This window comes from Ambystoma mexicanum, chromosome 3q (assembly GCF_040938575.1).
Source record: "Ambystoma mexicanum isolate Mex_15411 chromosome 3q, UKY_AmexF1_1, whole genome shotgun sequence".
Lineage (NCBI taxonomy): Eukaryota > Metazoa > Chordata > Amphibia > Caudata > Ambystomatidae > Ambystoma > Ambystoma mexicanum.
In genome coordinates, this window is record NC_090926.1 from 455,334,143 (window position 1) to 455,352,044 (window position 17,902).

Consider the following 17,902-nt stretch of genomic DNA (forward strand, 5'->3'; position numbering starts at 1 on the left):
GCCTTACGTATTCCGGATCTAATTTTGCCGTGGCATGCATGGATATGAAAATCATGAGCTCGGTTTTAGCATTGCTAGTATGACAGCTGTTGGAGCCCAACCGATACCAATGCAGCAAACAAGCATACCCTACAGCATTCCTAAGCATTTCCCAATAGGGAGGAAGTATAAAGACGATTAACTATATTCTTGAAGTCTTTTCACTGCGCGGTGATGCTGGGGTGGTCTTAACCATGCGCACATGCCCACAGGGGAGATCAGTAATGTCAATTGATTCAGCGGCTGACCAACAGTGTGACAGTGACCACGGCCATCCCACCATTCACATTGACCATTCCAAACTGGTTATGCAGGTGTTACACAAAATGGGCAGTACCGGTCAAAATCACAAGATCATGTGCGAAGCATAATACCTATGACTTGTGAACTGGACGTAACACACATCCCTTCATAAGCACTTTTCATGCATATAAAAGCACTGAACTCTTGTTTTGGGAGGCGTTTGCCTACATTTGCGAACATCAGCAGGGCACTATTGGATAAAAGTGGTTTGGATGTCGATTCAATGTGTTGCATTTTTGATAAGTAAGACGGATTTAGTTAACAAGTAAAACTGTATAAAAACAAACACAACTTATAAAGTCTGTGATCTATCACGGCCAATACATATCTGTCACAACAACCTACATTTGTATTATCAAACAATTCCAGAGAAAACACACGTACCTGAATTATAGACTGGTCTTCTTTGTCAATACAAAGAAAGTCTTCAATGAGGACAGATCCTGGTTTCCCATAGTTTTCATTTCCTGACAGGGTGTCCGGGTGGCTTGAATTGGGGAACTTCATTTGGCTTGTTCCAGAGTCTGTCGTTAAGCAGACATCATGAGAATATGTCTGTAGAAAAGCCCTGACCCCATCAATCCCCACAAACTGGGAGGCGGGAAGTGAATGGAAATTAACCCCTGATGCCCCAGAGAGCTGGCACTCCCTCCACTGATGAAGCCTGAGGGCCACAAGCAGAATGATCAGGAAAAGGAACAAGAAGGAAACAACAGCAACAGCGATCACCAGATACAGCGTGAGGTCCGACTCCATGTCTGTGGGAGCTGAAGGGTTACTCACGTCATGCAGCATTTCCGGCATACTGTCAGCCAACACTATGGTGACTGTCACGGAGGAAGAGAGAGAAGGCTGCCCATTGTCCCTCACTGACACCACCAGATAGTGTTTAATGGCGTCTTTCTCCATAATAGGGCGGCCGGTCCTGATTTCCCCAGTGTGGAGACCTACAGTAAACAGGCCCTGGTCTGTGGTCCTCAGCAGCTGGTAGGAGAGCCAGGCATTCTGCCCAGAGTCCCCATCAACAGCCACCACCTTAGTGATCAGATACCCCGGCTCAGAGGAGCGAGGAGCCATCTCCACCCCAGACGAGCCATCCGTGGGGGCTGAGGGGTATAATATTTCAGGGGTGTTGTCATTCTGATCCAGTATAAAGAATGTCACAGTGACATTACTCGCCAGAGCTGGGGAGCCGCCATCTTGGGCCTTCACTTGGATCTGAAAGTCTCGGAACCTTTCAAAGTCGAAGGATTGAAGTGCATAGATGACTCCAGATTCAGAATTAATGGAGATGTAGGAAGACAATGGCACATCCCCAATGTGTCTATCAACGATGGAGTAACTGATCCTGGCATTCTTGCCCCAATCCGAATCTGTGGCCTTAGCAGCAAAAATAGAAGTGCCTTGAGGTATATTTTCCATTATGTAGGCACTGTATGACACTTTTTGAAATAGTGGAGGGTTGTCATTTTCATCTATAATTTGAAGGTTGATGGTTTTGGTTTTAGACAGTGGGGGAGTTCCACTGTCTGTGGCTGTAATCGTTATGTTATATTGTGGGACCTGTTCCCTGTCCAATACTCCACTTGTTACCAAACTATAATAACTCTCAATTGAGTTTTTTAACTGAAAGGGGATGTGAGGAGGGAGGGAACAGGTCACCTCACCATGTTCCCCTCGATCCCCATCGTACACATCCAGAAGGGCAATGACTGTGCCCATTGGGCTGTTTTCTGAAACATCCTTGAGAACAGATGTCATTAAAATCTCTGGGCTGTTATCATTCACGTTAATTACCTCTATTAACACCTTGCAGCGTGCTGACAGACTCCCATCACTTCCCAAAACTTCAAATTCATACATTTCAGACTCTTCAAAATCCATTTGGTCGATGAGTGATATTTCTCCAGATTTAAAATCCAGCTCGAATTTCTGTAAAGCCATGTCCTTAATATTATGAAATGAATATGTTATTTCCGCGTTTAATCCCTGATCAATATCAGTGGCTTTGACAGCGCCCACAATAGTTCCTTTGGGCACATTTTCTATTACACTGACTTTAAAGACAAACTGATCAAACACTGGGGCGTTGTCATTGTAATCGAGAACTCTGACCTGGATCTGAGCAGTTCCCGACCTGGCCGGGTTCCCCCCATCAGTGGCTGTGAGGATTAAGCTGTGCACTTCCTGCTCCTCCCGGTCCAGGGATTTCTCCAGCACCAGCTCTACATTTTTTGTGCCGTCAGTTCTATTTTGTATTTCCAGTGAAAAGTGCTTATTAGCAGAGAGGTGGTAGTGATGAAGTGAGTAGCTCCCCGCGTCTGCATCTTGCGCGGCGGGCAGCACATATCGTGCTCCGGGTGCAGTGTTTTCATTCACTTGAAGTAAAACGCTTTCAGCAAAAAAAGTTGGCGAATTGTCATTGATATCTTGAATCTCCACTTCAACTGCATACACTTTCAAAATGTTATTTGCCATAATCTGTACATTTAAAATGCACTGCACGACGTTTCCACACATGCTGTCCCTGTCTATCTGTTCGCTGATATATAAACGCCCGGTATTTGCATTTAGGGTAAAATACTGCTTCCTACCTCTGGACACGATGCGGGCTCCCCCTTCTGATAACTCCCGGGGGTCCATCCCCAGATCCAGAGCCACGTTTCCCACAAAAGAGCCTTTCTTCATTTCCTCGGGAATGGAATAACGGAGCTGCCCAGAAGCGGCTCCCCAGACTGTCAGCATTGCAGCAACGAGCAGCACGGGAGCCCGGGGGCCGCAGACTCTCGGTGCCCAAGCCATGGCGGTAGGGGAGTCTCTCGATTTCTGAACAGCTTCTTTGAAAATGATCTGCTTGCGTTGGATAAAAACACAAGTTCTTCGCTGCAGCTCTGCCCGCCGAGTAGTGAGATTCTCATGAAGATTTGCATAGATCCCCAGACTGTGCTTCGCTTGTACCACGTGGTGTAGAGGATGTCGGCTTGTATTCTATTTCTGGTTGGTGATCAGCGACGCTCAGTGTCCAGACAAATAACTGCAGGCGCTCACTTCAGTGCATGTATTTGCATGCAACACTTTCTCTTTGATAAGCTGAAGTTCTCAGCCAGAGTACGAGAAGGGAACCTGTTTCAGACTATGAGCGCTTGTGCTTGCGTGGCTGAATGTTGTAGAATGGACCACTCACTGTATTGAATATCCAACATTATCTGGCCGTGAAACTCAGAATCTCTGCAAATTATATACTTCTCTGCCGAGAAAGCCCGTGGATACTAAATGTTTTGAGCTACCCCAGAATAACTTTCTTTGCCTGCTGCCTTTACAGTAATGCCTAAAAAAAATCCACGTTTTACTGAGCAAACATGTAAAAACATAACCAAATACATTCATGCACTTGTGATCAAGGAGAGTCCAGGTGTAAATGGGGAAGGGGAGACACGTAGGCATTGCATGTAGCAGGAACTGAGAATGTGAACGAGGGGGATAGTGTCCCCTGGCCCAGGAAGCAAGTGGGGTCTCCCTTTAAAGGATAATCTCTTGGCCTTGGATTGTGTTAGCACATTTCTGGCACCCACTGATTAGGAATTAGGAATAATGTACCTCAATATGGCAGGAGAGTACAATCTAGGGGTAGAGTCAAGACCTTGATGGGGAAGATAGTGAGATTAATAATTCATAATAATCATTATGGTGTTTTGTGTAGGGCAGCTATCACTGGGAATACAGTTGGAGTGCTTACTTTCCAACATTCAATGTGATACTCAATGTATTGACCCGCGGTGTGATGGGGAGAAGGGCAAGTGGGCCCAACTGAGGTGGCAAACCCATGGCTCGAAGCATTGTCCTGTTCACAAGGAGAGTGTAATGCACTTGAGATAGCCGCTTGAGAAAACGCGTCCTGCGCCCTGCAGAGAGTCATCTTTCACCATGAACTTTGACGATTTTCCAGTGGAGCTGCTTTAAGGTGATACCAGCTGTGATGCTTTCCATTGTCCTGTCTTGGTCCATGCCATATGTGTGTCTTCCATATTTCGATAGCCTGGCTAGGAGCAGAGGTTCTGGGGGAGCATGGCAGTAATTTGTGAGCTCCCTCGGAGAGCTGTTTCCATTGGTCATCAATGCCCTTCTATGCAATCCTGCGAGTCTCCATGCTACATCTGAGAAGTAGTCTCTCAGCGGGCCGCGCATCAGTTCTGTAGCATAGGCAATTGCTGCAGGAAGCACACTGTTTTCACCGTTGGAGCTTTCCCCTTTGATCTTTATACCCCAGACACTACATTACTGCAGACGCACATTTTTAAATTTTCTTAGAACTACACCTGCACTTCGAGACATCTTGAAAACTCCATCGTCACTGCAATTCATTGGATTCTAATAAGCTCAGCCTAGCTGGTGTAAACTGTCTTCTTGCTTCTGGGATTATAGTGCAGCTGGGTAGGCTCTGGGTTTCATTCTTGGTTCAACTATTGTGATTTTTATATAGAGTGGTGTACATTTAAGTTGCATAAGGATTCCCAGGCCCGTTACCACACAGCAAAATATGCTTTATGAAGTAGTTTCTTTCTGATTACCTTTGATTGGGGACATTTTGGTGACCAAAACATGGTCACAGGCGAAGTCATGTTTCTACTTCCTTGAAGAAGAAGGATTTTCTATCATTTTTTATGATTGCATAATATATAAAATCGGGATAGCAGACTTCATATAGCCATGAATTAACCAATTTAGCAGCCAGTTCGAGCCAGGATCTGGCAAGCGATCCACGTGGCAGAACAGGCCATTGCTGCCTTTCTTGGTGGCAGATCCATTCAGGTAAAGCAACAGAACCCTGCCACTGCTGCAGAGGGGGAGTTTTTTGCAATGTGGGCGATTTTCCCCCCACAGCCAGTCACATGCCGGGAAGCAGTCCAGGAATAGAAAGTTATGAACCCCATTAAGTGGTTGATTCCTGGAGTTTTTTCAGCATTATTTTGGTTTAGGTTTTCGCCTCTACATCAATTTGGCTGATCTGATGATATGATTTTGGCTTAATAGTGCTCCCTTTTTATAGTTGGGTATAGAGCTCGGCGAGCCCGGCAGGGTCAAAGCTAGGGCCCTGACACTCCTCTTGGGTCAGTGCCCGCACAAAACTGGGCCCGGCCACAAGCTACACTGGCTGCCCTCCCATCCCCCTGGAAGAAAAATGCAGTAAAAAAAACCGCTGCACACAGGAGGGGGCTAGCCTGATTTCAGGTCCGCCCAACCACTCTTTGATTGGCTGCAACAGGAAGGGTAGGGGAAATTCCGGGTTCGACTGCAGTGGCTGGCTGTGAATTTGTAGGTAACTGCCCATTTAGGCCTTTTTGTTGCCCCCAAACCCTTCAGTTCATTTTCTTGCCCCAGTCCCTGTTAGACTATATTCGTTCCTCTTCTTGTCCAATTTAGCTCCCTTTCTCATCCCAGTCCCTTTTAGCCACTTTTCTTGCCCCTTCTGCCCTTTTTATTGGGCCCAACCCCTTTAGCTCGTTTTCCTGCCCCCAGTTGCTGTTAGCCCGAATTATTGCCCCCAGCCTGGGTTCTTGTTCCCTTTAGCCCATTTTCTGGCCCAGTCCCTTTTAGCCTGTTTGCTTGCCCCTTGAACCCCTTTGTTGCCTCCCAAAATCTTTAGCTCCATGTCGTTCCCCCAGGCCCTGATAGAGGCTCGTCCCGCATTTCGTGCAGTCATTTTCCAGGCTCAGCTTGTGTTTGGCCCTAAGAGCCAGGCAAGAACCCCATGCTTGTGCCAAAAAATGGGCAGTCCCATTCTCAGGTGCTCTTTTTCACCCCTTTGCACATTTGTGCATATCAGGGAGCATTTCAGGGCATTTTTAAAGCGCAACCCGAATTCACAAGTGGGTTTGTTTTTCAATGGCCAGGAGCGTGGGTCATCCCCCGGCGCCAGTGAGAAAAGATCATGATAGCGGCATATCACCCTGGTCCATGCAGCTAAAGATTTATCCATATCTCAGATCACCTTGATTACATTCGTAGAGGTACTATTCATTCCCTGCTAGGCTAAAGAAGGCGCTATACTCAGACAATTCCTGATCAACTATGTCAAAGTTTCCATATACATTTCAAATAAGGGAGGCGACAGAGGACACCCCTGCTGTTCCCCCCAAGAAGCATCAACCTGCCTGGAATGCCTGCCATTGATAATTACCATTGATAAGAGGGTGGGGGAGAAGTGGGGCGGGGGTTACTGCATGTTCTTATCCTATATAATAATCTCTGCAGTACTATAAAACTCGCCCTTGCCTGCCAGAGAGATTACCAGCTTATCCAATCAAAAACTTTTCAGCATTGAGACCAGCTGCAAATGATCAGTAGTTGCAAAATTGCGGCAGGCGATGGCTATATTGGCATGTTCCACTGGCATTTCCTGGCACAAATCCACTTTGGTCTGGGTGGACAATCCTCTGCCATTTTGACATTTGACAATGACAGGCAGCCAGTCTGTATATCTGCGCATCCTTGAGAATACCATTCAGATCAACACACCTCTCTCTACCAACCCCTTATCATGATCATTTGAAATTGGACCTTTTTAGATGAAGAGAAATAAACTTACTTTCAATGTAAGGCTACCACATTCACATAGGAGTAAGGCAATGCAGAGTCTCATTGGAGAGGTAGGAGTGGAATCAAGGGTCTTTGTGGAATACCGAGCAAAACATAATGCAATCAGAGGCAACGTTTTTTAAAACCATTATTTATTTCAAGCATTAAATGCAAAACCAAAACAAACCTAAAACTAGAGTTATCAGTGAATATACTATTAAATGAAATTGATTGTTTGAGCCACATGCATTATGGTTGTTGCCTTTTGGGAGGGTCTCTTGAATATCTTCTATGAATGCCATATTTAGAGTGATGTTTGCGAAAAAGGGTTGCAATTCACTTTTCTCCACTGAATGGTCCATCTCCTGCTTCACAAGATCCTTTCCCAGGCTAGGCAGATAGATGTCTGAGGATCAAGCTTCTCCAAGTTGGAGACTAATATCAAAAAAGGTTTTTCTTCTGGTCTTCGAATAAACAGTAGGATGGTGGTGTGCTTTGCCAGAAAATAATTACAGATTCCTCTGCATTCACTACTTACATAATCAGTTTATCTTGGTCAGCAAAATATCCAATCACCTTCAAAAACACAACCTAGTTAGGGCCTGATTAAGAGGACCGTGTAAAATTAGAAACGTTTTGTTCCTTAGAGGAACAAAACTTTTCCTAGAAGCACCATATTCTGTGAAAAAAGACTGTGGCAGTCTGACATCAAATCCTCCACTCTTCCCTACCCCTGATTTACAGCCAGGCAACAGCCCTGGCAACCGTCATTAATGCAGTGCAGGCAGTGTGAGGGGATGCTCCCTGCAGAGACCTCCTTTTGCACAAAATAATTGGAGTTACAATACTAAACCTTTGAGGTGGCGTTAACAGCTATTGCACAAAAGTCTTTCATATGGGACAGCTAAATATTTCCTGAATGTCAGCGACACTATTACGATTGACTAAAGACCCAACAACACTTTCGCAACTCAGGAAACTGGCAGACTTTTGATGAATGCTCGCAGTTATACTGGTGCACACGCTGTCTCCACAACATTAGATTTTACCAGCTTTTGCAGATACAAAGCAAGGCAGCTTCCCACTGAACCTTCCACCCACCTCCAAATGGTGGTGCTGAAAACTGGAGGTGAGAATGCCAACGTTCTACACTACTTTTCTCCAGAACTCGGAATCGGGCCATCAGAAGAGCGTTTCAGAAAGGTTAACATTCTGATCAATAAGAAATACTTTTCACTGAGAGGACGAGAACACGAGTCCTGAACACTCACTTGCAACTGAAGACGCTGAACTGCTCACAGTCTTATGTAGGAGTAACATTAATAGCACACCTTCGAAAGCTTAAAGAGAATGAAGTGCACCAGAGGGTGTGCCCTATTTCAATTTTCAAAGAAGCAATGGGGTAGGCGATGCACATATTTTGTTAAAAAAATAATCATGATCATAGGCTTTCAGATGGTAAACTGAAAACATCACACTTACTATTTTTATGCTGTTAATGTCGGTACCTTTTGTTTATTTATCCCAAAACATCTGTCTAGTATGACAGGTAGATTCACAAAAAGGATATTATTTTGAAATAAGTATGCTCCCTTAGAACAGAGGTCTGCACCCTTTGACTCTTCATGTTTTGGACTACAACTCCCATCGGCCCTAACCAGCATAGTCAATAGCAAGATATCATGGGAATTGTAATCTGAAATATCTGTAGAGCCAAAGGTTCCAGACCTCTGCCTTAGAATGACATAACCTCAGCCGTGTCATCATTCTCTGCCAAAGCCTTTCATCAATTATTCTAAAGTGCCAGCTGATATGTGTCTGTGAATATCACTGGAGACTGATGGAAACGTTGACAGCAGTAGGCTGCTGCCAAAGGTTTGCTACAATGCACAAATGCAAGTGTAGTATAAAGTGCGTCAGAGTTGAGAAGCCTCCTACTTTTATGTGTTCCCTCGTCTAGAAGGCAACAGAATGCCTTCCCATTGTAACAGTATGCCCAAAAGTTAGGTGCACGTTGTTTGAATCAGAGCATTGTTAACACCCATCCCTACCGAGTCTCAGCTTCGCTCCAGAGTGACGGTGCAGTGAAATTGCAAACATGTGGGAGGGATGCCCAGCTCCCATTCGAGTCCAGCATTAGAAAAGAGAGTCATTCTATATCTTAAATAAAGAACGGCAGCCACACTGCCTGAAGATCGAAAACCCATTCCTGTAATCAAAACTCCAACAATAGTAACAAGGAATCCTTTGAAGGCAAGTTAAGATTTTGAATACTAGCTCCATATAGCACTGGAAAAGGAAACAATTCACTGTGGAAACCCACCTAGTGTAAAGGTTGTGTGAGTGGCTGTGGTGATGGAAGACGGGCTATGGATGGAGTCATGAAAAAAAGACCTGGGCTTGTGTAAATAGTGTATGGCTGTTTTAGAGACATGACCTGAAATGTGTCAAATCACATAATACACCAACCTGGCAATCATTAAATTGGGTGAAAATAATATGATTGCAGGATTATTTCCTTACTCTGAACGGAAGCCAGCAATTACCACCATGCAAAGTAATACGAGTGTAAACTAATCTCTGGGTTTTACAATTTTACTATTAAGACTTTAAAAAACACATTCAAAGAAAATGTGTATGATACCTTGTTTGTAGTCATTTTCACAAAGCACACCGATCTATAACCCCCCCCCAAATGTCTAATCACCCAACATTCGTACCTTTTAAAGAACATGCCACAGACCAAAGCCAATCCCCATTACACACTCACGGATGTATGTGTAACCATCTAAAATTAATAACTTCCCAATTTAAAGTAGAATTGAATGAAAATGAAGCATTAAATGAAAATGTACAGACCCCAGAGTAAGCGGTCCCGTGCGCCATGTTTCATTTATGTGCTTACATGAAAGGCAAAAAAAGACAAACCAGAGAAGCACTCTTCAGGGCTCAGAAGTTAAGTCTCTGAGCACTGGCAAAAGCTGATCATTGTGGGTGCAGTGTGTTTAGTTATCGTGAGCGTGAGCATTTGCTATTCTCATTCTGGGCTTCAGGGAGACAATTGTTGCTGTATTACAGTCTTGGTGAAATCGGGACCCTCTCCTGTAGTTAAAACACAACAGACAGATGTCAAACACTCAGGAAACAGGACGGTTGTAGGAATCATTCTGCACATGAAGGCAAAAAACAATTAACTAAAAATTTAAATGTTAAGTTAACAAATTGGATTTTTCAATATAGAGGAAACTCGCCACAGATTTAGACACTGACTTCACTAAGGAGGCAGTAGCGGGTGCAAGATAACACATACCTTCAAATAATTACTTTATTGAAATAGAGAACACAAACCAGCTCTATAACATGCAAGGCATTCCTTTTTAATCGGTTTGAACTTTGGAAGTGTGCACAGAAAAAGAAACATTGAGCTCATTAAGGATTTTTTGGAGATTCTCTTCTAAATAGACTCAAGATGCTCATGATACCCAAAAAAGCTGACATTGCTGCATTCCCTTTCACTGGGACTTTTCATGAAACATGGGCAACGTGGTCGCCTTGGAAGCAAGCCGACACACAGCACCACAGGTTCGATCCCCAGGTCCATGCTTAGAAACCTCTGGGTATTAAGCGCATTATAAATAACCCATCATATCATATAATGCACAAAGAGGCGTGAATGCAGTTCATAGGGAAGATGATCAAACATAGAAAACAAGACATACAAATTATGTTTTATAAAGGGACCTTTTCATTGAAATGGATTGCCTTTGCTAATCATATGCTTACTTTATGCGGGCAAGAGACACGAAAGAGCTTGGAGAACATAATTTGGACTGTAAGAGGCAGAGTGTGCTGAGATCCAGAGCGCACACCTCCTTCCCACCTTAAGTGCGAATATTTTTTTGGAGATCCTGACTCCAGAGGGGCAGAACTGGCGTGACAGATGCCCCACTGAGGAGAGCGACACTACTGGCTTTCCCCTTTTAACCCCAATTGTGGGCCTTCAATTATGTAATCGGAGGCCGAGTTGGTTCCAGGCTGCCTTCATGGACTACAGCTACGAGAATTCCTTGAAGCTAGATATCTGGATTAAACAGCAACACCTAATTCACTGCCTCCTTCATCAGTGAAAGGGGCACACAACTGCTCGAAGGAGAACACCGTCTGGACTGTAAGAGGCTGAATGGGCTGGGTGCCCATTCAGAGTGTGCCCTTCATCCCGTTGTGTGAAAAAATATATATTTACATATGAGAGAAGCAAGGACTAGCTCTAGGAAAAGTTGGTCGTGCTGCAACTCCTCTATATACCTGTTTCTATGGGTTAACTTTTGGATTGTTAACTGCTATCTTTAGTTGTATCTCAATGATTTGTCGCGTCTTGTTGAAGAAGCGGATATAGCCAGAGACCACTGATAACTGCTATATGATTCTGACTTCTCAAGACTTGCGCCGAATAGGCAGGGAGAAGGGAAGCAGGGAAGCAGGGAGAAGTCCTGTCTTCTCCCTGCTTCACCTACTGGAAGGATGTCCCCATCTCCACCATGGGACTATGCCTGCTACTCAACCCTCCGGCAGTAGCAGGCACCGAGGACACGCCAAGGTTTCCGCCGCCTTCTTTGACCCCACGGGTCCTTGCCACGCTGCCTGGTTTGCTTGTAGGCACTTCCCAGGCTCACTATGCCTGATTGGCTGCTGCTCTCAGTAAATGCAGCGGCCCGGCTGAGCCGTGAGGCGAAGCCGGGTCTGCGCATTTAAGGGCCACGTTTTCAAGGGCCTACCCTGTCTTCTCCCTGTCTTACCTGGATGCCTAGGCCTGCCCAGGCCATGACCGCTGCTTCCCTGCCAGAGGTACTCTATCTAAAGCCCAGCTCCCTAAACCATATCAACTCTACCAGTCAGCCGCTTGCTACTATGGCCACGACACAAACTTTCGCGACAACATCATTATGGACCTTTACTTTCCTGTTACACCGAATATCTGTGATGATATTACTGTGATTCATAGCACTGTGAATACTCATTGTTATGTGTTGTAATTGTGTGTTGTGTTGTAACGCTTTACCTACTGTCCATGCCTGCTATTATCTCCCCCCACCGCCTGGTTGCCCGCTGCATGTGTGCTCCCCCTGCCCCCTGGTCTCCTGCAGTATATATGTGCTCCTCCAGCCTCCCCCTCTTGGTTGCCCGTCGTATGTATGTGCTCCCCCCCCTGCCTCCCTGGTCGCCCACTGCATGTGTGCTCCCCCTGCCCCCTGGTCTCCCGCAGTATATATGTGCTCCTCCAGCCCCCCCCTCCTGGTTGCCTGTCATATGTATGTGCTCCCCCCTGGGTGCCTGCTGCATGCATGTGCTTCTCCCCTAATCCCCTGGTCGCCCGGCCCCCACCCTGCTCGCCAAAGGGTCGGACGCCCTTTTGCCCATGCCACCTACCTCTGACAAAACAGTATCGTATGCTACTGCCGCCCGTACCCAGGGGCTGACACGCATATCTCACCACTCACTCCGTCATTTGCATTACCTGTTGTCTACACCGCTCAAGAAGGGGCAGGTCCTCATGTCCTATGCCTCCGACTTTTACCTTATGCTAGACCTGTTGTTACCACCCCTCTAGATGGGGCTGGTTCTCATGTCCTATGCCACCAACCTTGTCCTATGCATTACCTGCTGGTGCCACCCGTCAAGATGGGGTTGGCTCTCCTGTTTTATGCCACCGACTCTGACCAAATGCGTTCTTCCGATTTTGACCTTTTTGTATTACCTGTTGTTGCCTCCCTTCTAGATGGGGTTGGCTCTCATGATATACTCCACCTATTTTGACCCTATGCATTACCTATTGTTGCCTCCCTCAAGATGGGTCGGCTCCCTTGTTTTATGCCACTGACTTTGACCAAATGCATTGCCTGTTGTTGCCGCCCTTCAAGATGGGGTTGGCGCTCTTGTTTCATGCCACCGATTTTGACCATATGCAGTACCTGTTGCTGCCACCCCTCAAGATTGGGTTGGCTCTCTTGTTTTATGCCACTGACTTTGACCATATGCACTTATGTAATCAAACAAGTATTCTTAACAGCGCCACAATGCCCGAGGGCAGTTTGTGCGCTCTACAAATGCAAATAAATAAATAAAAATAAATAAATAAATAGGAATTGGCACAACTACTTAACTGGAACGAGCCGACGCTCATCAGAGCATGGACTAGAAATACGGAACTGAGGGATCTAACCCAAGACATATTATGCCTCAAAGCATTGCAAATTAATTTAATTGTACAAACTGAAAAATCACAGACTATGTCCGGTTTTGAAAAAGGCTGCAACCAGCCGAAACACGTGTCAGCTTAGGGGCACTGTAAAATTCAGTAAAAATGAAACTATGCTAAGCAGTTAAGTAGTTGTGCCAAATCCTATTCGGCGCAGTCTTGAGAAGTCAGAATCATATATATTTACATATACACACATTTATATACAAATTTGAATAACTAAGTAGGATTTGAACTCATGAAAAGCAGCACTTCCTATTACTTGGGACTTGGCTTCACAGTTTAAAGTATGTTTCTTTTTGGTGGGTGCCTATAAATAGAACATTGCACCAAAAGACTTACAAAAAATCTTCTATTATTGATAATATTCCCATCTCTTGGACTAATAAATTAAATGTTCTTTTTTTTACACAAAAGTGAAACATGTAAATCATAAAACATACCTGAGTGATGGGCTGCTTCTCTTGTCCAACATTTAAAAAATCTTCAACCAATAAAGATCCATTGTTATCAGAGGTCCCGTTATCCATCAGGGGCTCTGAGAATTGTGAACTGGAAACAAAAAAATTGCTTTTTCTTGAATCGTTTGTTAAACCCACATTAGGAGAGTAAGTCTGAAGGAAGGCTCTGACCCCATCAATACCCACAAATTGGGAGGAGGAAAGGGCATTAAATGTAGTACTAGATGATTTAAGGAGCTGTGACTCCCGCCATTCACGGACTCTTAGGGCCAGCAGCAGAATGACAAAGAACAGGAATAGGAAGGAAACCACGGAAACAGCGATGACCAGATACATGGCGATGTCTGAGTCAGAGTCTGCGAGAGATGATGGAAAGGTATCCAAATCAGCGACCACTTCTGGAAGTTTGTCCCCAAACACTACAGTGACTGTTACAGAGGAAGAGAGAGGAGGCTGGCCATTGTCCCTCACTGACACCACCAGATAGTGTTTAATGGCGTCTTTCTCCGTAATAGGGCGGCCGGTCCTGATTTCTCCAGTGTGGAGACCTACAGTAAACAGGCCCTGCTCCGTGGCCCTCAGCAGCTGGTAGGAGAGCCAGGAATTCTGCCCAGAGTCACCATCAACAGCCACCACCTTAGTGATCAGATACCCAGGCTCAGAGGAGCGAGGAGCCATCTCCACCCCAGAGGAGCCATCCGTGGGGGCTGATGGGTATAATATTTCAGGGGTGTTGTCATTCTGATCCAGTATAAAGAATGTCACAGTGACATTACTTGCCAGAGCTGGGGAGCCGCCATCTTGGGCCTTCACTTGGATCTGAAAGTCTCGGAACCTTTCAAAGTCGAAGGATTGAAGTGCATAAATGATCCCAGATTCAGAGTTAATGGAGATGTAGGAGTTTAGAGGCTGATCGTCAATGATCCTATCAGTGATGGAGTAAGTGATCTTCCCATTCTGGCCCCGGTCTCTGTCCGTGGCCTTGACTCTAAAAATGGAGGCCCCCACATTTGTATTTTCCATCACATAGACAGTGTATGATAACTGATCAAACAGTGGTGGGTTGTCATTTTCATCTGATATCTGCAGGTGGATGGTTTTGCTTTTAGAGAGCGGTGGATTCCCTTTATCTGAGGCAGTAATAGTGATATTATATTCCGAGACCTGCTCCCTGTCCAGAGAACCATCAGTCACCAAACTGTAGTAACTTCCATAAGACTTCTCCAAGTGAAAGGGAAGATGATGTGGAATGGAACATGTCACCTCACCGTATTCCCCCGCATCCCGGTCGTACACCTCTAGAAGAGCAATGGCGGTACCCCTTGGGCTATTCTCCCTGACTTCATTTAGCAGAGATGAGATTAAGATTTCAGGGCCATTATCATTCACATTAATGACCTCTACTATTACTTTACAACGTGACACTCTTTCCCCATCGGTGGCCTGAACTTCAAGGTCATAATGTTCAATTTCTTCAAAATTCAGAGATTTCATTGTGGATATGTCTCCAGTTTTGCAATCCAGATGAAACATTTGTAAAATATGTTCTGCTATTTTATTGAATGAATAGGTTAAATCTGCATTTGTCCCCTGGTCTCTGTCAGTTGCTGTGACTCTCGTCACCACAGTTCCATTTTGCACGTTTTCCAAAACACTAATTCTATAAACAGACTGATTAAAGACCGGGGCATTATCATTGGCATCCAGAACAATGACCCGGATCTGCGCTGTGCCTGACCTGGCGGGGTCGCCTCCATCCACAGCTGTGAGGGTCAGCTGGTGAGTGTCCTGCTTTTCCCTGTCTAGTGCATTCCCAAGAACCAGTTCGGCAGAGGAGACCCCGTCAGACGCTGTGCTAATATCCAGCGTGAAATGTTTGTTGTCAGTGAGTTCATAGCGCTGGAGAGAGTTTTTCCCCACATCCGGGTCATGCGCATCGGGAAGAATAAAGCGCGCCCCTGGGAGTTTGCTCTCTATGACCTGTAACACAATTTGATCATTTAAGAATGTGGGTGGATTGTCATTGATGTCCTGGACTTCAATTGCCACTGAATACACTTTCATTGAGCGCTGCACAATAATCTCTAAATCTAATTGGCACTGCGTGAGCTGAGCACACAGCGCCTCTCTGTCAATCCGTTCCTCGGTGTATAAATGCCCGTTGTTTCCATTGAGAGTAAAATGCTGCTTCCTACCTCTGGACACGATGCGGGCTCCCCCTTCTGATAACTCCCGGGGGTCCATCCCCAGATCCAGAGCCACGTTTCCCACAAAAGAGCCTTTCTTCATTTCCTCGGGAATGGAATAACGGAGCTGCCCAGAAGCGGTTCCCCAGACTGCCAGCATTGCAGCGACGAGCAGCAGAGGAGCCTGGGGGTCGCAGCCTCTCGGTGTCCCAGCCATGGTAGGGGGATGATTAATGTAATTCACAGTATATGATAGTTTTGGAGATATTCCTGTCACGACCTGGACTGCATGGAATTAAAACAAGCTGTGGACTCCGATACTTCGCTGCTCTTTCTACCGATCCTGTGACGGTCTCTTGGGCGTCTGTGCTTCATTTGCACCACGTGATCTGCCGAACTGCCATTGCATTATCTCACTGGTTGGTGAACAGCGCCGCTCGGTGTCCTATATACTATATGCAGCAGCACTAATAAAAGTGTAGCCAGCTGCATTTTCGGTGCGGTTTTTAATGTAATAAAAGATGCATCGAAAGACTACGTTTCTCTCAATAAAACACTGTAAAACGTTTGAATTCCATGTCAAAGCCATTTAAAATAGATGTCTGTATTTTTGTTTACGTGGAGTATCTTTTTATTTGAGATGTTTTCTGCAAGTGTCATAAAATACTATTCTGAGATAGTTGCTAGCCGTTCTAGTTACAGGAAGCTTACTCGCTCGAGGACGCGTCATGCAATTATCCACCTTCACGTCATATTGACAAGGGCCATAGTAACATGGCTTTCATAAATACCTGGGGACTTACCACCTAGCCAGTGCAGGAAATGAGCCGAACTATATGGTGTGGTGCTCCGGCAAGACAAGTCTTGCCGGAACGCTGCCCTGTCCACAAACCAAGGGGCTAACCCATGACACTCACGGATCTGCTCTGAAGCTGTGTTATCGCACGGACGATCAATGCGCTTCAACGTGCAGGTGGCTTTCAGAAGACTTTGCAGCACTGCTGAGTCGTCTGAAAGCTGTCTGCTTGTTGAAGCGCGGGTTGCTTGTGTGCGTGATAACTAGGCTTCGGAACAATATACTCCCAGAGAGATCTGTTCTGAAGCCAATTTATCACATGAACAATCAACCCAATTTTCAACAAGCTGACACATTCAGTGTACTCGGCACGGGAAACTGAATACATAAAAAGCCAAGCCTCACATACTTGTTGCAGCTGTCCAAACTGGTATATATGTCCTGCAATGTACAGACATTTTTTGTTGTTGTTGGTGAGTAGTGTGACCAATCAAAACTGCAGAGCCAAACTTCCATTATTCACTCAAAAGGGTTTGTTACTCACTATAAAATTGTGGAGATTATATTCCCATAATGCTCTGCTTTTATATATCGGCAGGCTTGGGTTCTATGAAGTGATACTGTAATACGTGACCAGGCCTGGGGCTATGCCCCTCAGCCCCGCACCCTCCTTCCCACCCCTCTAAGGAGAGAGTTCCCCCAGTACATATTTTCCATTTCCACCACTGCACCTAGCTCTTTATGGAACCAAATAGTCACAGTAGCTAGAATGTGTGCAGTAAAGGGATAAATGCGAACATGGAATCCCCACCCATGCAGGTTTTCCAGGAACAGGAACGCAACAAAACCTACATTTTGGGGGAGGGGGTGAACTGGTGATGGGAGGGGACACTTCAGAAACTGGGCAGGGCTAACTCAGAGGTTCCACTCTCTCTCTGCTCTACCCCATGGGTAGTCTGGCATGGGGCCCAGTTGATACTTTTAAAGCGCTATATGCCAGTGAGGATGACCAAGTGATTGGATTTTAAAAAACAAACACATTTGGTTGCTTTGATATATTTTAGATCTAAAGCCCAGGTATCCAATCAGGCATCCCTTTAAGCAAAAGCAACCACCAGGGGATCAGACGGTAATAAAGTGTGCCACAAATCCAACTTCCACATGAGCTACAAACCATACATTTCTGTTCATTATAGACAGTTTAAAACATGTTTGCATTGTCTGTACCCATACATTTCCATTCTGGTTGCACCTAAGTATTCCAATATTCACATGTATGAAAATA

The 17,902-nt window shown here is 45.3% G+C and overlaps 1 protein-coding gene across 7 annotated transcripts in view; it reads right to left on the reverse strand.

Moving 5' to 3' along the window:
• The window catches only part of LOC138582666 (protocadherin gamma-C3-like), a 1,158,828-nt gene that overhangs the window by 962,122 nt on the left and 178,804 nt on the right, over window positions 1-17,902 (reverse strand). Inside the window, exon 1 of one of the 7 annotated variants that reach the window (XM_069654158.1) lies at window positions 13,618-16,154. The exons of 5 other annotated variants lie outside the window; for them this stretch is intronic. In XM_069654158.1, coding sequence (XP_069510259.1) covers window positions 13,618-16,038 — 2,421 coding nt within the window. In that variant the 5' untranslated portion in view covers window positions 16,039-16,154. Of the gene's footprint in view, window positions 1-726; window positions 3,239-13,617; window positions 16,155-17,902 lie in introns of those variants that run through there. One more of the 7 variants, XM_069654181.1, reaches the window with a different exon arrangement.